The sequence below is a fragment of the Ambystoma mexicanum genome, chromosome 12 (genome assembly GCF_040938575.1).
Source record: "Ambystoma mexicanum isolate Mex_15411 chromosome 12, UKY_AmexF1_1, whole genome shotgun sequence".
NCBI classification, from domain to species: domain Eukaryota; kingdom Metazoa; phylum Chordata; class Amphibia; order Caudata; family Ambystomatidae; genus Ambystoma; species Ambystoma mexicanum.
This window is the reverse complement of record NC_090936.1, coordinates 1217682767-1217707858: the sequence shown is the minus strand read 5'-3', so window position 1 is coordinate 1217707858 and position 25092 is coordinate 1217682767. Positions and strand designations below refer to the sequence as shown.

The window sequence follows — 25092 nt, the reverse complement described above, 5'->3', positions numbered from 1 at the left end:
GATTCGACTTTAGCACAGAGACCTGAAGCACTAATGACTGAAGGGTACAAGAAGGCCAGCGATACTGGTGGCAGTGGGAGGTACATGTGCAAAACAAAATGCAAAGTAGGACTCAGTAATAGGAAAGCCGTGACATGCAGAATCTGAGAGTGAGGTCAAATGCTATATGCACAAGCAATGGGTCAACTAAAATCAATTTTAAGCTACCAAGGCATCTAGGTGAGAAATACGCATCTGAAGGCAGTAGGCAGGCAGATTGCAGTGTTCTGGATGCAATTACTAAATGGCTAGTATTGTCAAGAATCAAGCGGTATCAGCAGACTAAGTGCAGTTCCAGGGGTGCAATGCAGGGAGGGTCGTGGCTATTCGGGATGTAAATTGCTGGCGTGACCGCAAGGTCGGATCATTTTAGACAATAGACATGCGATTTGTAGGGAGAACCATCAGAAGGCAGGGTAATGGCGCACTATCTGGCGTTTCCGATGTGCCCCGAGCATGGCGTAAGAGTAATAGACAGAGAGACAAGAGTCGTGCGCCTCAGTGATAGTGATATGAAGGCTTAGGGGTGACCTGGCGTGGCGAGTTGCACACAGGGGGTCTGGCAGACGGCAGATAGGCTCAAACAGGCATGAATCAGGCTCCAGCCTTGTTTCAGTGGGCCTTGTACGATGTGGGACGCCTCCGCCTGCCGCTGACCAATCCGGTCGAATGTAGGCAAGGCGGCCTATCAGGATCTGGTGCAAGGGTCAGGTTAGGCACTGCAGATTAGGCTGGAAAGAGACAATGGCGAGTGGGCGGCCATCTTTGAGCAATCAGGTACCTCGTGTACCTTGATGGCTTTAAGGTGCAGTTGCAATGAGGTACGCTCGAAATCACGTCGGGCAGGCTGTTAGAGCGTTCGTTTCACAGCGATTCTGCAGATGAAGGTGCTGCAGTAAATATAATCGATTTTTGCACGGAAGCGCATCCAAAATTGGCGCTCACCTAAAAAGCTTCGGGCCCAGGTTGAAACAGAGAATGAATTGCACCAGGTTGCCACAGCCATACACGCTCACAGACCCTATTCCTGATAAAGTCATTTGAACCAGTCCCTGTGCAGCCTCTCTCTCTGCCTGTATCTGGAACAGGCTGGTCCTGGGATTCCATATGAAAGTTTAAAAGGATATGAAACATGTTACACTTGTCAAGCCTGAAGTGAACATACACATGTGTATATAAAGTTGTGTTTGTGACACTACGGTTTAGGTTGCGTGAGACTCTACATAGGAAAAGGAAAACATTTTCCTCTGTAAGCTTTGATCTCGTCCATGTAAAATATTGTATTTCACAAGAAACTATTTTAGCATTTTATTTATACAAGATTATTTAAGCATATTTTGAAAAATCATTAAACATCTGGTCTGTTTTTGGTACCAACACACTGTGACACACAAAGAAACTTAATTCTGCAAAATACTATTTAATACAAACTAAAAATCTATTCTTAGGAAAATATATAAAGCTTTATAAATTGTTTAATATTTTCTTACCAATTCATTTACAAACAGAAATCTAAACACATATTAATTAATAACAAGACAACATACGAACATCTAATACAACAATGTGCAAAAACACAAATGTATATCCTGACTATCATGTCATTCTAATTACAATGACCATCTAAAAGCCAGTCGGTTTTGATGGTAGGCATTTCGCTTTGTAGCCATGTCTTCATCAGTGCGTAAGTACAAAACATAGTCTGCAAAATAATAACAAATATTTCAACCACCAACATGTGAAACATATCTTTGGACAGACTCGGTACCTACACAACATGTGTCAAAATACAACAAGGAGACAAAATATTATTCATGCCAAAAGCAAAAACCAATGTAATGACAGAAAGATCATCTTCATATGATCTCCTAAAAGACATGACATAGACAAATACATTAACCAAGTCGTACCCTAAACCAGAGGTTGCCGCTGAAAACTACCACCACCAACACGAAACAACATTAATCTCTCTCCTGTGAAAGGACATGCCAACATCTCAAGTGCTATTTGCTCAATTGTCCAATGCAGATAATTAATCCACATTAAATCTACCCATTTTAAATGTCTGTCACAAAAAAGCCAAAGTAGTTTATGTGACAAACTGTTACCAGATCTGTGTGTTTTTGTTTTCTTCAGCATGTGCCTGGGGCGGAGGGTTTCCTTTACCAGGTAACCTATTTGTTAAATAAATAAGTACATGTATTTGTTAAACAAACAATGAATGGTATGACGTGTTGTTTTAGAATGTATTATTTTTCTTCTTTCAATACACTTTTATTTAACATACTTTGGGAAATGGCATGAACACAGAAATTGCACTTCATATAAACATAATTGCGGGATTCACAAAATGCCATGTTCCATGCATGTTTTAAAGAACCCTCCATCCTGCGACCCGGTCCCGAAAAACGCGTATTATCGAGTGGTTTCACATGAGCCTTCTTTGCAGAATTCCTGTCTGCTCTTTGGTGCAGGGCACGGCTCTGAGGAGAGTGCAGGCTGGTATTATTGGGACCCCGTGACAGAGGAGTTTGGGTGAACACGCGCAAGTATACCCTTGCAAGTCATAACAAGTAGGGGGCGGTTATATGGGGAAGTGTGAAGGTTGTGAGCACTATGAAAGTGAGGCTGTTGCTGTGGTGGGGATGTGGTTTGTTTTAATTTTTAGTAATATACATTTTTAAAAGAGAATATTAAGGAAAGGAAAGCAGAATGTTAAGGAGCCTTCCCGAGTGAGGGGAGTAGGTGGTACCACTTATATTGTGTAACGGAGGAAAGAGGAAATAAGTAGGAGCCCTGCATAATTAGTGGGCTCGGGAATATTAGTTCTGTTATTTAAGCTTGTTTTGTTTGTGTTTTTATTGTGTAGGCTGGGGTAGGTGGCAGTGTGTTTTGAGTGTGTGGAGTGTGTGGGAAGAAAAAGGGGGGAGTATTTTTAGATTTTTTGACGGGAGAGAGGGATTAAGACTGACTTTTTCAAAGGCGTAAGAGCAGTAAGGCATAAGGATCATTAAAATATTATATGATAGGCTATTTATAACAGGCTTAATACCCAGAGGATTCTAAGTGCGGACCCGGGGATCGAATCTGTGTTGCTCCGTGTCGTCTTGCTTCCAAGGCGAGCACGTTGCCCCTGAGCTATCCTCCCGTACCAATGGGAGGGGAGACAACAATCGAGTATATGTATAAGGCGCTGTCACTATATCGTGACAGGATTGAGAAGTACCACAAGCAATGAGTGGTGGAAACAAGAGGAGGGTGGATGCCCCGCTTGTGGCCAGAGCAGGGCTCCCATAATAGGAGTATAGAGGAACACATGTCCATATTTTTGACAGCCAAATACAATGGGAAACAGTTGCAAAAGAGGAGACTTCACCCCGCCTCAGATCCCCTCCTATTGCTAGCTATCCCAGATCACTACACTATTATCAGACAAGACAGATCCTTATCCAAAGGTGGAGGCGTCGCTGTTATGGCCAAATCCTCACTAGGCCTCAGACAGGTCCCGAACCAAACACTCCCATCCACAGACACCTTTCAATCAAACTGACTTTAACATTACAGCCCATGTGATTTACATACTCCCTGGCCCACACTCTTCCATTGAAGCAGACCTAACACTACTGCTGACCAACAATGTCAAACCAAGCTCGCAAACCCTCCTCCTCTGAGACTTTAACCTTGGTCTCCATGACACCAATGCCAAGAATGCACTAACAATCAGCAACAGCATCACCGAACTAGGCCTCACTCAACGGCTCACACAATCCACGCATTCCAAAGGGAGACAATTAGATTGGATAGCCGACTGCAATTGTAAAACCACCATCACTGCTAACCATCCTCTCGTCTGGACCGACCATCATGCCATCCTCTTCTCCCTTCCAAGAAACACCCCCACTCACGGGAAAACACTACCCCCCCTAGATTAGCCAGAAATACACAGAACATAACAGCCCTCAAGCTACTCCCACAGGTGAACTCTGCTATCGATCCGATCTAGGACCCTACTCTTCTGGTCAACCTCTACAATACCACCCTCCTAAATGCTATCGACAAAATAGCACCGCAAAAGCTTCGCAAAACCAAACCTCTTGCCCACCTAAATACTTGGTTCAACCCACAATTGAGATCATTGCGAAAAATCAGAAGAGCAGCTGAAACGAGCTGGAAAAACTTCCCATCAGCCCCTAACAAAGAAAACTTCATATCAGCCTCAGCCACATACAAATCTGCCATCTTCCTGGCCAAATCTGATTCCTATAATTACCGTATACACATTGCCAAATGCAACACCAAGGAACTATTTAGCATACTTAGAGAGATATAATCCCGAACATCCCCTCCCACATGCACCAAGGATTACATTTGGTGTCAGAACATCCAAAAAGCGTTGTCAGACAAAATTGAGCTTCTACAAAGAAAAATTGAGACCAAAAAATCAAACCTAATGAACAACCTTTCCTCATCTACAATACCCACACCTCTGTCCGACCAAGCCGAATTATTCAAATTCACCCCACTCAGCGTCAAAGAAGTAGAAGAAATTATCCTAAGTCTAAAACCTTCCAGATGCACAGGTGACATTTGCCATGCACCTATCATAAAAGAAAGATCGAAGGAGACCGCCCCATTTATAACCTCTCTAATGAATGCTACATTCAAGTCCCACACTATCCCCGCTAACCTTAAGGACGCCTGGGTTAAGCCACTTCTCAAAAAACCATTCCTCGAACCCAATAATCCCTCGAACTACAGACCAATCACCACGGTACGTTTCCTTCTGAAGACCATCGATAGAGATCATTGATAGAGCAGCCTATTTGCAGATCCAGCACCACTTGGAAAGTAACAATTTGCTAGGGCTACGACAATCTGGATTCCGATCAAAGCAAGGCACAGAAACTGCCCTGATAGATCTAGTAACCCAAATTGAGACTATCAACGACTCTTACTAGATTTATCAGCGACGTTTGACCTCGTCGATCATAAAACCCTCTGTAACCATCTGTCTTCAGCAGCACATTTCTTCAATGATGCTATTGTCTGGATACACTAATTTCTGAACAACAGAATAACCAGCATGTTTGCACCGACTGCTTCGGCATCTCCATCGACTTTCACCTGTGGGGAATCACAAGGCTCTTGTGTCTCCCCCACATTTGACAACATATTCACAAAGCCCCTATTTGACAAACTTGACCAACTAGGTATTTCTTACACTAATTACGCCGACGACACACAAATACTCATACACATCAGAGGCAATCACGACACAGACTCACAACGACTCAATGAAATCTACCTTATCATCCAAGCATGGATGGCACAACACAGTCTTTTTGTCAACGACGACAAGATTGAACTTCTCCTAGTGGGAACCCAAGCTAGAGTCAACAAACTTGACAACAAATTTAACACCTTCAACATTGATGGCAATAGCATCAAAGTCTCAAAAGACGTCAAAACACTAGATATGTACATCGACTCCACTCTCTCACTAGGAAGACAAATCAATGCCACAGCATCTACCACTGCCTACACATGCAACCTCATTAACGCCTGCAGACCCTTCCTGACACCTGTTAACTGTATCACTCTGGCCAGGGTAATTGTACTAACCAAGCTAGACTACTGCAATGCACTATACCTTGGCACTAGTCAACACAATCTACGCAAACTTCAGATCTTTCAAAACAACACAACTAACTTCCCCAGAAAACTGCACATATCAGAGATGAGGCGTAGTGTTCGTTGGCTCTCAATTAACCAAATAATCAAGCTCAAGACTCTTCCCCTCACATTCAAATGCATACATAACCAAGCACCCAAATACCTCTGCGATAAATTCAAACTGAACACCTCAGTGAGAGAAACCAGATCGTCTCATTCCAACTACCTTATCATACCCATGTTCAAACTCCAAAAAGCAAGAGGTAAATGCTTCCCAGTCCTCGCAGCTAAAACCTGGAATGCTCTACCTCCTAACATCAGACTAGAACCCTCCTTCCACAAATTCCATTAAGAGGCCAAAACCTGGCTCACTCTGAATGAAAACTAACCTTCCGCTTGCCTGTCCTTGTACACATCCTACTCCATTGTGAAAGTGATCTCCTCCAACTAGCTCTACTGTGTAAATATCTTGTGTCCCATGTATACTGAATAAACATCCTGCCTGTAAATTGTATAAACTATGTGAATGAATATGCCAGTAACTGTAAATAATGTATCTTTATATGTACCTAAGAAATGTGCCCAGTTGCCTCGGGGCTTGGCGCGCTATATAAATAAATACAATACAATACAAAAGAAATATTAGAACTCTGGAAAATGTTCAGAGATACAGAAGATTCTGAGGGAGGAGGAGCGCAAAATAATAGCACAGACGACTGTTCAGGAAAGACGGGCGGGGCACCAGTGGAGCATGGGGGAATATATCCATTGGCAGCTCGCCCTGCAGTAGCTTATACTAACCTGACTATATGTCCACCACAGCGACAGCCTCACCACTCCCATATGCTTCCACTCCACATGTCCCAGCACATGCTGATAGCAATAAAAGAGACCTAGAAGTTGTATTGGCATTGGCATGAACAGAACTAACCATATTGTGGGCAGCACAGAGTGAAGTAAAGACAAACTAACCAGCAGAGCCAGGGCTAGATGGGTGGAAAACAGGGCACCTTTTGTCCAGAATAGATAGCACAGCCATGAAGAACATGCATATAGAGAAGGAAGGAGAAGGGGGCGAGCGAGCAGGTGGACTGCTTAGGATACGAGAATGTAGGATCTCATAGAGGAGAGGAAGATGGGTGGAGTTCAATTGATGAGTTTGAGGATGATGAGGAAGAGGAGGCAAAGCAAGCGCCTGAACAAACTCCCCGGGTGGAGAGATCAGGCTGGAGATGTGTGGGTAAAAGCAGGATATCCGAGAGTGACCTTGGGGAATGACACATACAATGGAGCATCGTTTAACAAGATTCAGGCACAGATATGGGACGCGCTGCAGCATGAGTTCCCTGACACACCTGACCTACAATGAATGATGCAATGTACTATGGCCGATGACGAAGACCCCTCTCAGTTTATTCTGAAAGTTCAGGAGATGTCGAGAGCGGAGACGGGTGGCTTGTGGGACCACTCAATACATATTTTCTACTTTATTGTTAAAAAGGGCCTGCTAAATGAGGTGCAAAAAACACTAGACAAAATCGTCGGCATCGAGACGAAAAGGGTGGGCCGGAAATGCAGAACATAATAGTACATCATTGTAAGAGGATAAAAGAGCGTGACAAGGAAGCAGAGGAAGCAAAACTAGTACAAAACAAATTAGATAAAATTGCTTTAGAGGTATCGGTATCCACGCCAGTGCAGACTAAGATCGCAGGAAACACCCAAGAGTTTGCATACACTAGAATAGCTGTGGTTTGCCCCGAAGGAGGGCAAGGACAGTGGGACAAGGGTCCACATATCCCTTACCCACCGTGGCAACACAGAGGACAGCAGCGAGGAAGAGGTGGGTTCTGAGGAGCAAGGGGAGGAGGTTTTGGAGGAATGGGTCCAAGAGGGGGAGGAGTGGGGCCCTCACAATGCTTGAACTGTGGGAAGTGGGGGCATTTCTCGAGAGAATGCAGGAGCAGACAAGGGAGAGGGTATAACTACAGCCCATCACCCCAGGCACCCCCACAATGGCCGGCGACCAGAATGACTTCTATACCCTACGAGATACACCAGGCCTAAACACATTTACCCCCACAGGTCCACCAGGGTAACATCACCAAACAGTACAACAGCACACCTTCCAGCAGGGAAGTGTTATAGCCTGTTTAACGGAGCACCAAATGGCATGGTTGCCCCCTTTCGAGATGCAGCCGTGGTGGGGGAAACCCCTTTTCATTTCCCGGGGCAAACACACATCCTGACTAGGACAACCCATAGAGAACTCTTGCCTGTCCGGTCCTGTCAATGACCTCCTACCTTAAAGAGGAACCCTTGGAGGGGGCTGAGACAGGAAATAAGCAATTCAGTTTTATGGATGATTCAGGTGCAGCAAAATCATGCATCAGTGAAGGGGACTTCCCACTATGGGGGAAAAGTCTTGGCACGCACAGCTTCTATGGGGCTGTTTCTACGGTTCCATACACTAAAGAGCTGAACGTAAAGGTGGGAGGGAGAATGGTGCGGGCTCCTTTGTTGTATTCCAAATGTTCTCCTTTCACCCTATTGGGCAGAGACCTGCTCAGCAAGTTGAACATGATGCTCTCATTCACAGATCCCGGCATTGTTTGCGCCATGCCAGGAATGTGCGTAATAAAAGCAATGGTAGTAATACATGCTTTGGTAAGGGAGGTAGTGGTCTGTGGGATTTGGGTAGACCCAGACATGTTTATCTATGCCATAACAGTACTTATGGAGGTGGTGCCACAAATTGCCAAGAGCAGTTGGAGAGTGCTAACAGATTTTATCTTCCGCCCTGTGGTGGTGGGCACAATACTGTCCTTAGACCTTCAAGGATTGTTGGTGTCAGCGAAGAGAGTGGTCGTACTAGGGACAGACAGAGATGGGTGCGAGTGGCGTAGAGTGCTCTGCATTGACCCCACTGTACCTCTGAAGGAGGTGACAGATGCAGAATTGTTTGAAAATGATGAAAATGATGGAGAGATAATACTAGAGATTTGCATCCCCAGCAAAATGATGGTGCACTATCGAAGAGTGCAATGTCCCCTGATGGCTGTTGTGGCTCTGCCCCCCTTCATTGAAGCACACCTGAAATTTGTAGTTGTGGACCACTAATCTGCATGATGTTGGACGTTTACAGGACGTGACCCCAGTACACATAACACTAAAAGTAGGGGCAGTGCTACCCGTGTGCAACAGTACCCATTGTCAAGAGAAGCAGAGGGGGGAATTAGAGACACGATACAGGCCTTACTCGATCAAGGTATAATAGTGCCATCCACATCCTAGTGTAACACAGCTATCTAGCCTGTGAAAAAGTCAACGGGGGGCAATTGGAGGCTGATCCAGGATTAACGCCCCCTAAACGACATGGTGCAGAAGGAATTTCATTTGGTCTCCAACCTCGTCACCATTCTATGTAGTATCCTCAAAAAGGTGACTCCCTTTACAGTGGTGGATCTAAAAATCACCTTCTTTCAATACCTTTGAACCCCGATTTGCAGTATCTTACAGTGTTTACCCATGGCGGAAAGCGCTACGAACACACTCGTTTGCCTCAGGGGTACTGTGAGAGCCCAATAATTTTTTATAGAAAATTGTGCGCTGATTTAGGAAACATTCAATTACCCAATATGATAATCCAGTACATGGACAATTTGCTTGTATGTAGCGACAGTGAGCAGCACTGCCGGAGAGACTTTCACTCTCCTATAATTACTGTCTCAAAAGGGGTACAAGGTTGACATGGCTAAACTACAGTTCTGCCAGAAGGAAGTGCTGTATCTAGGTCAGTTAATATCAGCAAATGGCAAGAGGATCATACCAGATCGAGCTGCATCTGTGCGCACCAACGCCCCCGACCCACCACAGCGAAAGACATGCAAAAATGTTTTTAGGGTTGTGTAACTACTGCAGAGCATGGATTTTAGACTATTCAGCATATACTAGGCCGTTCCTACAGGCCCTCAAGGAAGCACAAAAAAGCGATAACAAAGTCGAATGGGCAGCAGACATGATAAAAAAGTTCAATGATTTAAAGGAAGTGATATCTACTGTTCACTGCTCGCCACCCCAGACTACACACAGGAATTCTTCATATTCTCACATTCTAATGGTCAATTTATGACTGCAATATTGAGCCAGGACAATACAATGGGCCACAAGCCATTGGCCTACTACAGTGTCACGCTAGACTCAGTGATGCAAGGACAGTTTGCCTGTGAGCAAGCACTCAGAAGAAGCTGAGTTTGCAATCGAGAAAAGTTCAACTATCGTGATGCGATGTTCCGTCACTTTGTAGGTGGACATTCAGCGTTTGCCATTCTAGAGAGATCAAAATTGACCATAACCACACAGAGCCTCAGCGTATGAAATTATCCTCAAGCCCAAACATCCATATTGTACGATGCAAAACAGTGATCCCTGCCACCTTTTTAACAGAAATGTATACAGAGGGTTCTTAGCAAGTCATGACTGTGTCACATAGAAAGGGAGGACAATGGCATCCCCAAAGCAAGAGACAGCCCATTGGAGGCAGAGGTTCTCTTTGTTGACAAGTCAGCAACAATTGACCAAGAGACGGGCCAGAGACATACGCGCCTCCTTGGTGCACCTCAAGGGAAGTGAATATAAGACATTCATTATGAAAATATTGTCAATGTACTATTCGGCTCAAGCAGCGGAATTTATAGCGCTCATTGAAGTGCTGCAGGCATCACAAGAGTAAAAGAAGGGACATATTTATTTAACACAACATGTTTGCCCTCAGCAATCTGAAACCCGATCACACAGTCTATCTAACCAAATGCAGGTTATGTCATGTACAAGAAATGTCATGTATCCAGTATTAAAATATCATATTTAATTCATTTGCTAAACAGCACATTTATATGTTAATGTTGATTGGACCTGTTAAAGGTGTATGACTAATACCAGCAATTACTGGAGTTCCTACGTAAATTTGGCACTGTGCCTTTGCCCTAAATAATCCATCTTCTAACTCATGCAGAGACTGTTACATACTGTAGTTGGACTGTTACTGGATAATTGGATGGTGATTAACGATCTGCACCCCGTAGGACCCCTACATTAATGGAGAGATATGTTTTTATTTATTTTTTCCTTATCCTTTTGTTTTTAACATATGGATGAGACCGGAGGAGTGCTTGAGTAGTATTCTTGCTCCTGCAGTGGCTTTACTCACGGGTTGCTGGGGTAGCTACACTGGTTTTGGCGTTGGCGCGGCGTTGTACTGCACGCGATGACGTCATCGCGTCACGTTTTTACACGATGACGTCATCAATGGGCGTACGACCACGGCGCTCTCAATAAATAGAGAAGCTCGCGCTCGCGAGCAGATCAGCAGCAGAATAACAATACTCTGCGGATGGTTTACGGCTGTAGCACTACTAATGGTAAGCTGGGGGACCTAGATGTGGGGAACTGATGGGGTGCTTTATCAGGATTTTTACCTTGATGTATTTACTTGCTAAAAGTGAGTGATGGTACTTAATACATCCTCTTTCTAGGGGAAGACCCTTGCCAGGGAGTACTATAAAATAAAAAAGCATTGGGGCTCAGGAAAATTATTGACAAGACTACAGACCCTAGAATAGTACTTTTTTACAAAAGGTATGACCATTCACATTTGTTTCCTTCTATCTGGATGCTATTTGCAGTTTCGGCACGTTTTTCTGCATTCTGAGAACTTACAGGGTGTCCTATTTCTTGACAGAATACTAACTGCATATTTGACCTGGTTTGGAGGCTGGCTTATGTACTTTGCCCACAAGACAGGAAAATCATTATTGGAATGGAGGTGAGGTGTTACCCCAGTTGGATTGTATGAGGAACGTTCTGAGTTTTGAGAATAGATGTGTGTACTCTCTGATTTGATCATTCATTAATTGCCATTATGATTTGATGAGTACAACAAAGAATGTGTTGATAGGCTTTATATCCCTCCCAAACACTGTGTATAGTGAAGGACAAAATTGTGATTGTCTAAATAAACTTGTACTACATGTAAGAGATTACAAGTTTTAAGCACTAGTATCTTATAGTATATATACTTGATGTATCCTAATGGTGATTAGGACTGGCTGGGTGAAGTAAAAAAAACCTATTATGCCAAGGTAATAATTGTTTTTATATTGTATGTATCCTCAGCTCTAGAAATTGGAACCATAGAGACAAGTCTACAAGAAGCACAAGTCAATTTGTCGCCCCTGAAGAATGTCCAGTTAATAATAAACATCCAGGACAGAAACTTATATAAGTTGGGCTAAGTTGTGATACACAGTAGGAAATAAGAACAATTGAATTAGCTACTGTCTAGAATGTTTAAATGAGTGTATAATTTGAATATGTGTGGAATAATTACCACTTTTATAACATTGAATATTTTGTATGTGATGTAATGAATATTTTTAGTGAATGTTTTTTGATATTTGTGCTGTTTAGCAAATGAATTAAATATGATATTTTAATACTGGATACATGACATTTATTGTACATGACATAACCTGCTTTGGTTAGATAGACTGTGTGATCGGGTTTCAGATTGCTGAGGGCAAACATGTTGTGTTAAATAAATATGTCCCTTCTTTTTGATTAAATTTGAGTATATCCCCACTTGGTAGGAGGGTTTATCACCGTCGTGTGGGGCAACCCGCATATGTATTTAGGCATCACAAGAGTGCCACATGACCATTTATTCTGGCTCAGCATACGTCACGATAGCATTGAATGCTGGTCTATCTCAGTGGGAAAGGAGGGGCTTCCGTAGAGCAGACGGTTCCCCAGTACAACATGCCGCACTGCTAGATACATTGATCTCCACATTGTCCCAACCCTCTGTAGTGGCAGTCATGAAGTGTGCCGCCCACACCAATAACAGATGAAATTTCACTGGGAAACGCTGCTGCGGAGGCAGCAGTTAAAATGGAGGCTTATCTCCTGGTTCCCACACCTGCCGAGTATGCTGTGACCACACCTACAAATAATCCACAGAACACCCAATACACAGCAGTGCCTATTGCACAATTTATTGAATTACAAGACAAAGCAACAAACGAAGAGAAGGAACTATGACTGACTTTTTATGGAGACAGGAGTGTACTGGTGAAGCAGTAATGCCCTAGGAGCTGTTAACGATCACTTTCAACCAACTCCACCACCCATCGCACAGCTCAAAGCAACACATTGCAGCTGACATACAGGAGGACTGGTTTGTGCCCAATATGCAGAAATACCTCACTAACATGATGACACACTGCACCAAGTGTCAAACTTTCAGCACAAACATGACGTTACAAACTTTACGAGGCACTCTGTATACACACCAGACACTGCAGACACGACAATATCCGGCTCCCAACCGGCCAACCGCGGCTGCCTGGAGAACTTATCTACATAAGGAGCTTTGTTTGAAAATGGAATAACCCCAGATTTCATGGTCCCTATGAAGTGGTGTTCTCAACTCCCCTCGCTGTAAAAGTGAAGGGGCTCCACTATTGGATACACCTTGCAGACGTCCACAAGGCACCCCCAAACATTACACAACTGCTGTGAGGGCATCTGACACTGTTCATCTACCCCATCACCAACTACGCAGCCAGATCACAGAATCCCTCCCGACCCCTATCCCATCTGTGCACACTGTGAGAAACCAAAGGGTGTCTTGCCTACTAGTCCCCGGGGATCTCTCTCTCTGGTGGTCAGGGCACAGCCATGGCCTTTGGATCCAGACCGTGGGGGTGGACCAGTGCGGGAGGATCACCTGGGTGAGGTGTCTTCGGTGAGTGTGTGTGAGGCTACTGATGGTGAGCCGCAGTAATCCCCCCCCCCTTCCTGTACACCTGACCCATCCTATTTTATAGGATTCTCCAATGTCCCAACCCCCCCCCCCTTTCTACACAAAAATTGAGCCGAGGAAGAGGGCAACCTTTACATATACCATTGGACATGTCCCGCTAATCGAGGCAGGCAAAGCCAGGCATTAAACTTTAAGTGCATACATCTGATACCAATTAGCTCTCCTCACACGTATAAAAGGCGGAATGTAGAGACACACTCTGAGCAAGGTGGAACACAAGCAGGAGCAGAACTTCCGGGGTGAAGGTGGACCTACTGGAGCAGAGCAACCGACAGAGGGACGAGAGGAAAGGGTAGAGAACCCCAGGAGTTCCCTGCAGGAGGTTGTTGCCTCCAAAAAGCTGCAAAGGATACACAGAGAAGGCCAAATCCCAAACGAGAAGGCTGAATTGTGGTTCAAGGATGCCAGCAACCCTCCCAGATGAACAGCAAAGTTGGGGAAGCGACGGCAACCCTGTGGTACTAACCTTGACTCATGGATGAAATGCAAAGACAAAAAAGAAACACAGACAGCCGGCGAGTTGGCAAGTGACATGAAAGACCAGTGTGTGTTAAAGAAAGATTGAAGTTGCAACAGTAGATTGCACAATTGAAGGATGCATGCGTGTGGATGAGACCCAAAGAAAGGCAGACCTGTGATGAACTTTGAATTCCTCATAGCTGTGAAACCAGTGATACTGAGTAACGGAGTGGTCCGGCGTAAGGAAGTACCCACTCGCAAGTCTCTGTGAAAGGTGAAATATTTTGTTTGAGAAAGTGAATGAACCATAGTAAGCAAAGTGATCAAAATTACCGAGGGAGAAGAGGGGGAGTGTAGAAAAGTGAACGTAGTTGACCTTTTGTGCTTATGACATTGAACTACCCAGACCAAGAGACATTGGGGCAAATAACACAAGAGTGAGCCGAAGGGAAAGTTGAAGTGGTGCTGCGGAGGTCTGTAGCAAAAGCCATGCAGGAAACGCTCTGAGCATGGCTGAGGAGACCGGAAGTGTAATAAGTTAGGGGAAGGGAACCCCTAAGGATGAGAATTGAGCTTGGGGAAGGGAATCCCTGCAAGTGTTACTTTGAAAGGTCCAAGCCCGACTGAGGGATACCAACGTGAACCTTTGCTCTGAAAGGTCCGAGCCCAACTGAGGGGGACCTATGTGAACTTTTTGTTGAGCTGTGTTTTGAAAGCTGGAAAGAGAGACTTTGGTGTGGAAGGCCAGAAGGGGCCTTGATGCACATTTTGAACTGCCTTTACGTTAAGAACCTGAGCCAGAGTGTGTCATCCTGTCTATGCGGGCCGCCTTACTCCATGCTGTTTAACGTGGGGAGGAGAGCTGACTCAGCCACATTTATTCTTTATATTTGTATACTGATTTTCCTTTGTATACATATTCTCCTTTACACACTTTTTGTACAAGAGATAGGGCAGGCAATATGTTTTGTTAGTGTAGGCCATTTTGCTTTGAGGGACTCAACTAGGACTGTTTTATTTATTATTGGATGGTAGAGACCACTCCCATTCTAGCTATTGGGCAAAGTAGGAGTTTTTTCCAAACCCAGAAACTTTAATAAAGGTTTTACAAATTGTACCTTTTTTGTCAGTGTCACACTTGTGATGCAATGCCTCTCTTACAACACGCACAGCTGCTCAAACATAAATATTTTTATAAAAATGTTCTCTCTGTCTCACCCTCTATCTCTTTCCGTCTCTCATCCTTTCTCTCAATCCCCTTCTCTCTCTTTTTTCCCATTTTCTTTTTTCCCTTGTAATTTATATCCTCTACCTTGCCCTATCTTTTTGTGTGCATTTTATTTCCCTTTTGGGTGAGAAGACGATGGAACCAGCAGCTTCAAACACTTCAGTGTATATTAGAAAAGGTGTTAGCTATGAGATTGCTCCCAGATGTTCATATTCATATATGTGTGCCACGCATTTTATTGCAGGAATATTCACCATTTTAATGTTCATGCTGGGAACTAGAGCTGGTGGATCCAGATCCCCTGCAATGTAACAATAATCTGAGCGACATTAATCTGAGCGACATTAAATGCTTGCAGCAACCATATCTGGACTCAAATACATAAACAGATGGCAAGAGACCACACTCAGCTGCATGGCGGAAGGCCTCCTAGGATATGAAGAAGAGCTCCTGGCTCGAGTGGAAGCAACCTGCACACACATTTGGACAGAGCATATTACAAAGATGACATGGATTACAACAATGGAAAAACCAGTGTAAGTGCACCGAGAAGAAACATATGAACTTTGATTCCACAGCGAAGGAACTATTTTTATCGGCTGTAATGAACGCTGCAATAAGACCCTCCTGATTCCAGACCTGAAAAGAGATACAGCGGCAGTGATGGATTATTACTGGGTCTGCGTTCAACAAGCATACTTGCACCTCCTGCCATCATGTAAGCTGGCAACGCTGCATTCAGCACTCTTAGTGATCCCAGAAGAACATTTGCAAGGGGGGCCAATAGCTGATACAGCCCTGACAGTTTCTCCTGTGTTAAAAAAACAGAACTTGTTACCACCTCCAGAGTTTTGCATCCTACCCAGAAGAGGGCAATTAGAGAAGCTGCAGAGGAAGAAGAGATCAAACTACCTATCTAGAGGCTCACCCGCACTGTTTGCTGAAATCCCTGATGAATACAGACTTTTCAGCTCAGCAGAAACGTTCTTCGCTTCGCTATGATTACCCGCCATGCAGGCAGCAGCCAATGCAAAATGGCTCAAAATTTTATACTGGGAACTGGTCCAGTTGGCAAATGACACCGAGCATTCATCATCATAAAGGTCGAGCTGCATGCCCTGAGACTGATGACAATGCAGAATCGCTACATCCTCGATTTGTTGATTGCAATGGAAAGAGGAGTGTGCCAAATATTTGGAGATTCCTGCTGCACATTCGTACCTCCCAAAGACGTTGAGAATGGGTCATTATCTCACATAATTGTGCAGCTGTACATGGTCTAGTAGTCCGCATGAAGAAAGAAGGAGGAATAATGGAAATGACTGGTTTGACGTTGCATTCAATTGGGCCACTTCCTGGCTGGGTGCTATTGTGAAGATGATGGTGCCTGTCATTATGTTCATATTGGTGATCTTCTGCACCTGTCCAATGGGCCTCATGCGTTGTGCCAGAGCAGTGCCTAGTAGCAAAATGATGATGGTGTAAATTGTTGTTTCAATGGTACCTCGCAATAAAAAAGATACAGTGAAGTGAAATACAGACTGACCACCCCATCCCTTGCATGGTCCCCATCCCCTATGGAGACGAAGTAGACAGATTGTATCACACCATTATTTTTCCACCCCTGACCCTGAAAATTACAAGGAAGTATGGGTGGATCTGACAGTTGATGGGGGATGTATTTATATGACATGCACACCTGAGGAATATGCATGGTCAGGGGATAGTTTGCGGTCAGTGTGTAGGGCTTGGATACCTGAAAAGGGAACCCCGCCATATGAGGAGGTGGTTAGAGGGGAAAACGAGCGCATGCATGGGGGGATGTTACTGTAAAAGTAACAAACAGGGGAAATGTTGGGAAGAGAGCAAGCCCATCCCACCCCCCCCAGGCGCTTTAAGGTGAGGTGAGCCCCATTGAAAGAACTCTAATAAACAAGGGGGGCAGAGGGTGTCCTAAAAGTCCCCACATGATCATAATATTGTATGCAATTTAGACATAGTGCACGTGTATAGGCGAACGCCATTTGTGTAGATATTAATACCCATAATCAAAGCACAGGGCCTTACATGCAGTATTTAGTATGTTAGACACAGGCCACGAGCCTGAAGGGGAAATCTGAATAGGCCCTAGGGCTGATGAGAGGCCCACGCCGCCGACTTCCACAGAAAACCTTATTTGTTTTAAGATTGTTGCCAATATGTTTGCTCTAAGAGGAATGTGCCCTGCAAGGCCACAAGACGGAACTGGGTGCCTTGATGTACGTGTTATCACAAACAGGCTGAAGCAGGCCTCCAACCCCCACTCACCTAACTAAGAGTTATAGCCTCTACAACTGCCCTAGTCCTCAGACCCCTGTATTCCAAGATACCAGTTGACCCCAGACCACTGATCATAAACCAATCAACCATAAAGATCTGAGAGTATGGCCGTCCCACCTTTAGTTCATAATGACATGTTTTGTAGTGCAAGGTATAGGGAGGGATACATTATAGTTCAAAAGCGAGGGTGGAAACCATGGGAGCTGATGACGCTAGTGGGAATGAGTGAAGTATGTGTGGGTCCGTTTAACCTTGAAACTCCCCCCTATGCCAGTCCCTGAGCCTGCCAGGTGCTCTGTATAATGATAAGAGTAGCATTGCTCAAAAATGTAGTTAATTGCTTCTTCAGGATTGATTCCTTGGAGACGATGAGCCCAGCAGAACCCACGTGATGGAAGACGTACAGACTGGGCTAGGACCAATGGCCTGGCATCCCCTATGGAGCAGGCCGACCAGCCGCATAGGGTTTCACTGTATAACGATGATGTCACCTATGACGCTGTGTCTGCTTATAGGAGTCTTTCCATGGCAGCAGAGTTCTTTAAAGATGCACCTATTTTTGATGAAATAAATACTTGTTATTCCTGCAACAGTGTCTTGGGCCTCTTTCCCTAGCGGGTTGTATTTTGTCTGGTGTGAGCTTTTAGGGGCATGCCTTCAACAGGACCAAATTGAAATGTGGAGGTACGCATCAATCTTTTTGACCACACAGATCCAGTCTCCCTGTTGAACAGCAAGCTGAACCTTGGCCATAATGGTCATCTAGAATTTCTCTAGCGGGAGATCCAAGTTGAAAGCTCCTAAATCCAGAATGGGGTGCAAGACCGATTTTGACATCATAAATAGCCTGGAGTTAAACCCTTGGCCTCTTTCTGGGAATGGCATATCTTCTGTGGCTTTCCTGTCGATTAGTTTTGAGATTTCAGGCCTCAGAATGGAGATGCAACCTGCATTAGTGGAGGGTGGGAAGGTAGGAAGGGTCAAGGGGCAACCTGAAACCCCTGCTGACTATTGAAATACCCAATGGTCGTAAGTGATGGTCCGTCAGGACTTGATGTGAGGGAAAATTTGCAGCCCTTCCCCACCAGAGTGCCCTATGACCGACACGCACCATCACTTATTGCGCTTCTGGATTGTGGCAGAGGAAGTCCTTGTTGAAGGGGCTTATAGAAAAAACCATTGAGCTGAAGTCATCTGTTGCTTTTTTCTCTGAAGACTTGGAGATCTGTCCTTTTGCCTGTCTTTGCACTCTTGGAAACCACAAAAGCCAGCATAAGATCTTGAATGGGAATCCAGTCTAGAGCTTGTGGTTTGTTTCATTGTAGATGATTAGTTATAAGCAACATGGATTTTGCAATAAAGGTACTTGCTTTCTTTTTTAAAAATTGTCTGTAATATTTTGGAACAAATCAACCACATCAAAGGGAAGATCAAGGACCTCGTCCTGGGCCGTTTTCGTAAATTTAGCAGCATGACTCGATGCATGCCTACAGGCCTCAGTAACTATGGCAACTCCTCTCGATGACGTGTCCATGTGATGCGCATCAGCCTCTAAGCGGTCTGGCACGCTCACTGTAGCATCTCACAGTCACCTTTGAATCTTTCTAGATGCCCAGCTTGGATACATTTTTCAAACACTGTGAGATACTTCCTGAGTCTTCATTTTGCAGCCACCAGTAGAGCCGTTGCTAAGATTGCAGTGCCAAATTGGCCCTTTTACCTAGGGCCTCAGGAGTATGCTCCTTTTTACTCAAAACATTTGAGACAGATACGGATGAAGAAGACGTTCTGGAATCCAGCGTGGCAGCAGTCTCTACCAATAAGGATGCTTGTGGGCAATATCACAGTGAGAGACTCTCTGCCTGCAATAGTCGGTACCTCACATTGAGCTGTTTGTTCGCATTGGTTACTGAATTGGGCTTTGTCCAGATCTTCGTTGCTTCAGCAAGGGTGTTGTTTTGCAGGCCAACTCCTGACCTTTCCGTTGCTCTTATTGAGACGGCTCTTGCAAAGACTCTAGCTTCTGCTTGTGGGGATTCCAGGGAGGGGAATTTCTAAGGAGCCCATCAAATCGATGAGCCTATTGTGGAATGCTCTTGCTTGGAAGGAAATTCGTTATCCTCTTCCTGTGCAGTGTCGTCCTCCTGGTCTGTGGGGTTGGTAGAAAGACCCTTAGAATCAGGTGCTGGTTCAGGGGCAGGAGGAGGCGGCACCGGAGGAGTCTCAACTATTGTGTAAAAGATAAAGAAAAAAGTGTGGGAAAAAAATGCCTGTTGTCGCATACATCTGATCCCGACCGTGTAGAGAAAAGGACTGAGGATGGGCTTTGCAAGTTGGGACCTTTTGCCAAGCATGTGCAGCGCCCTGTGTAGAAATAAAAAAGGGCACCGTTTTTGTGGTGCTACACGCCGGTCCCATCTCGCAGGATGGAATGTCCTAAAAGTATGGAGGAAAAGGGACAGGATGTAGGAGTCTAACAGCTTGCAGCTACCTGTATTGGTAACACAAAGCTGTCACCCTGTGTCCTAAAGAAGATATAGTATTACGATTAGAAGTTGGGTTTTTTCCGATTGGTTAAAAGCCTCCCACATGCTTGACCTTTATTCAGATTGGCCATACATGGTCAGCTACGAAAGTTCCTCTCTGCTGATTGCTAGTTGGTTGCACTTGGCCCGCCCCTGCAACATGTGAAAGATAGTATTCATGGGACAATGCTGGTTGATGAAAGGGGGAAGTGCACTCTCACTGGATCACCCTCCCTTGCCCATGTTTGCTACATGGAAGGGGATTTGCCCCGTTTATTCCTCCACACCACTCAACAACTTACCTGCATGTCACTATTCGCACTATTGGAAATGTGAAGGTAATTTGATGGAGGCTACTAGAGTTCCAATGTTACAGCAGTTCCTGATTTCGAGTAATTCTTCTCTCCGTTAGTAGAGTGCTGACATTTTTTGTTTTTGCATTTCAGGCCTGCTATCGCGGATAACTGGTACTCCGTGTCCTACCTGTACTTCGGCCCCCTTGGGACCTTAGTAACTGTAGCAATAGGCATAATCGCCAGTCTTCTCACAGGTACAGTAAAGGGTCCACTATTCGTCCTTTTCGTTGAATCTGTTTGGTGGTGCATATCAGGATGTCTCAATAACCTTGTACAAAATGGATCAAACTGAGGGTTACAGTTGTGTTATGATTGTGTTTTTGTAAAAAATTTGGAAGGTTTCGCAGATAACGCACAAAAGCTGGTGGTCACTGGATGCAACATGCAAAGTGCTAATTTCCTCATTGTCGTCTGGACAGGTGTGGGGGGTCTACACATGAGCGAGAGGCGTACAAGAGGAAGAGTTGGGACAGCGCAGTGCAGTGGAACGAGTGTGGATAGGGAGAGATAAACAAAAATTCCTACTTGGACTTGCCAAGTGCACTCACCCTCCCTTAGGTCTACAGGCCCCCCGCAAACCTCTGACTCACCAAGGCCAATGGTGCAGAAGTTAATCATGCTGGTTAAAGAAACACTGGATTGGCATGCAGGAAATTGGTCCACAATGAGATGAACTTGGCTGAAGGCAGCAGCAGGGATAGGAAGTATGAGCCTTTTTCTGGATTCATGGCAGGCTGAGGTACCATTTGTAGCTTGCTGTTGCCTAGATGGGGCTGTATTCACTCATTGATAGCTGAGATCATGCAAAGAAACTGTATACTTAACCTCCTGTACCTCGCCAAGACATGTGGAACCAGTGATTTTGAAAAAGACCTGCACTGATTTGAGGGAGTTGATGGCTGTTGGATTAACATGAGTTCAAGAGGCCAAAAACCAAGAAGCCCCTCTCTCGAAAACACCTAATATGAAGGATTAGATGGACAGAAGGTTGGAGTCCAAAGAGCGGAGAGATCTTCTTGAATGGTATTGATGGATTATCAATGACCGGTATTTAGAGTAGAGGGCTAGGATACTTTTGAAGATGACAAAGAAAGAAAGGGGGGGGGACACTGACTACCTCCTACTCCTGCATTTTTTAATGAAAACATTTCCACAACCAAACTTGTACCCAGAAGTTTACAAAGAATTCAGCTTCTTAAAGACTAGACATTATTTGGGCAAAAATGTAGGCCAACAATTTTTGGAACCAACAGGGTAAAATATTTTATTCCCCGTTTATTTTTAGTTCCTGTTTTTTCTCTCTGTTTTATCATACACACATTATTCTCTGTATAAAAGACATATACACATATCTACAAAAAAGACAGGTGTGACATACAACACAATTGTATTAAGCATATTTCTAGGTGTATTCGTTCCCATCGTCTCACAAGAATAGGTAGTATAAAAATACAGTACCACATTATTCAATTTCCACATTTATGCATCAGATTGCTTTTGACACATTCAAAATTTGATTTTTGGGTTGTTCACACCCTATCACCTCTATGGGGCAAACATTTGCAATGGATGATGTTGCAAAGTTATTGTTTCAACAAGGTGTGTTTCGGCCCATATGGCAGGCGAAAAGACAGCATCCATCCTTAGTCTGCTCTTTTATTCATGCCGGGCCTTCACCAGGACGGCAAATTAGTAATATATGGGGGTCTTTTGACTTCTGACCCCAGTCATACTTTTCTTTACTAAAAAACAAGAAGATAAAATCTCTATGAGAGGGGGTGGTCTATGTCTGGTCGTGACATAAGCTCAGTTTTATAGAGCATTCAAGGGTGCTTTCTTCAGTTTCAAGGACTCACCTCAAGTGTTCCCTTTGAGTGGTAAGCAAATGGAGTTCATCCGCTCTCGGAATGTTGGAGGCAGAGCGCCATAGGGTAACTCCTACTGCAGGCATGTAGGAATCAAGACAAAGGGGCCTAATTATTGAAAAGCCTGTGTCCATTCCTTAGGCAAAGGCATTGGTATTAATATTCAGAAAACCGTTGTTGCGGCTGTGTTTTGCGGCTCTCTTAAGGGTGGTGATGCCACACATCTCACTACGCGTGCTTGTATTATCACAATGATCTGACTTACTGTATGACTTACTGTATGACTTACTGTAATTACCAGCCGGACAGCGCAACACTGTTCTCTGTCAGAAGACCGATCGCGGGATCGCGGGCCTGCCTGCACTACCTCCGAACAATATGCTGCACAGATATCATCTACATTTCCTAATATTCATGTATGATCTCATAATGCCTAGTTGTTTCATGTAAACATATATGTCCAGCGCACACAACAAGTAAATTGATCCTAGCCCCTCTTCGCAACCAACATCTTGTTAATCAAAAAGCGCCTTACTGCCCCTTCATAGCACACTGTTTGTACTAAGCTGGTCCTCTTATTCCACTGTGCCTAACTCTGCAGACTGCATCTACCCATTTTCCCTTTAAAAACCCCATAATAGACTATCCCAACCAATGTAAACCGTATTATCCATGTTGGCTCCCCATCCTGATGAACTGCATCTAGCCTATGTGTATGCCCTACTCTGCTGAACGGCATCTAGCCTATGTGTATGCCCTACTCTGCTGAACGGCATCTAGCCTATGTGTATGCCCTATCTTTGCGAACTGCATCTCGCCTATGTGTATGCCCTACTCTTCTGAACTGCATCTAGCCTATGTGTATGCCCTACTCTGCTGAACGGCATCTAGCCTATGTGTATGCCCTACTCTGCTGAACGGCATCTAGCCTATGTGTATGCCCTACTCTGCTGAACGGCATCTAGCCTATGTGTATGCCCTACTCTGCTGAACGGCATCTAGCCTATGTGTATGCCCTACTCTGCTGAACAGCATCTAGCCTATGTGTATGCGCTACTCTGCTGAACTGCATCTAGCCTATGTGTATGCCCTACTCTGCTGAATGGCATCTAGCCTATGTGTATGCCCTACTCTGCTGAATGGCATCTAGCCTATGTGTATGCCCTACTCTGCTGAATGGCATCTAGCCTATGTGTATGCCCTACTCTGCTGAACAGCATCTAGCCTATGTGTATGCCCTACTCTGCTGAACAGCATCTAGCCTATGTGTATGCCCTACTCTGCTGAACGGCATCTAGCCTATGTGTATGCCCTACTCTGCTGAACGGCATCTAGCCTATGTGTATGCCCTACTCTGCTGAACGGCATCTAGCCTATGTGTATGCCCTACTCTGCTGAACGGCATCTAGCCTATGTGTATGCCCTACTCTGCTGAACGGCATCTAGCCTATGTGTATGCCCTACTCTGCTGAACAGCATCTAGCCTATGTGTATGCGCTACTCTGCTGAACTGCATCTAGCCTATGTGTATGCCCTACTCTGCTGAATGGCATCTAGCCTATGTGTATGCCCTACACTGCTGAATGGCATCTAGCCTATGTGTATGCCCTACTCTGCTGAATGGCATCTAGCCTATGTGTATGCCCTACTCTGCTGAACAGCATCTAGCCTATGTGTATGCGCTACTCTGCTGAACTGCATCTAGCCTATGTGTATGTCCTACTCTGCTGAACTGCATCTAGCCTATGTGTATGCCCTATCTTTGCGAACTGCATCTAGCCTATGTGTATGCCCTACTCTGCTGAACAGCATCTAGCCTATGTGTATGCGCTACTCTGCTGAACTGCATCTAGCCTATGTGTATGCCCTACTCTGCTGAACAGCATCTAGCCTATGTGTATGCGCTACTCTGCTGAACTGCATCTAGCCTATGTGTATGCCCTACTCTGCTGAATGGCATCTAGCCTATGTGTATGCCCTACTCTGCTGAACTGTATCTAGCCTATGTGTATGCCCTACTCTGCTGAACTGCACCTAGCCTATGTGTATGCCCTACTCTGCTGAATGGCATCTAGCCTATGTGTATGCCCTACTCTGTTGAACTGCACCTAGCCTATGTGTATGCCCTACTCTGTTGAACTGCATCTAGCCTATGTGTATGCCCTACTCTGCTGAACTGCACCTAGCCTATGTGTATGCCCTACTCTGCTGAACTGCATCTAGCCTATGTGTATGCCCTACTCTGCTGAACTGCACCTAGCCTATGTGTATGCCCTACTCTGTTGAACTGCACCTAGCCTATGTGTATGCCCTACTCTGCTGAATGGCATCTAGCCTATATGTATGCCCTACTCTGCTGAACTGCATCTAGCCTATGTGTATGCCCTACTCTGCTGAACGGCATGTAGCCTATGTGTATGCCCTACTCTGCTGAACTGCATCTAGCCTATGTGTATGCCCTCTCTTTGTGAACTGCATCTAGCCTATGTGTATGCCCTACTCTGCTGAACTGCATCTAGCCTATGTGTATGCCCTACTCTGTTGAACTGCACCTAGCCTATGTGTATGCCCTACTCTGCTGAACGGCATCTAGCCTTTGTGTATGCCCTACTCTGCTGAACTGCATCTAGCCTATGTGTATGCCCTACTCTGCTGAACTGCATCTAGCCTATGTGTATGCCCTATCGTTGCGAACTGCATCTAGCCTATGTGTATGCCCTACTCTGCTGAACTGCATCTAGCCTAT

General features: G+C 44.9%; 1 protein-coding gene across 1 annotated transcript in view; it reads left to right on the top strand.

Annotated features, from left to right (window-relative positions):
- The window catches only part of LOC138514393 (sodium-coupled monocarboxylate transporter 1-like), an 892200-nt gene that overhangs the window by 780980 nt on the left and 86128 nt on the right, over positions 1-25092 (top strand). Inside the window, exon 13 of the mRNA XM_069629875.1 lies at positions 20572-20675. Coding sequence (XP_069485976.1) covers positions 20572-20675 — 104 coding nt within the window. The remainder of the gene's footprint in view (positions 1-20571; positions 20676-25092) is intronic.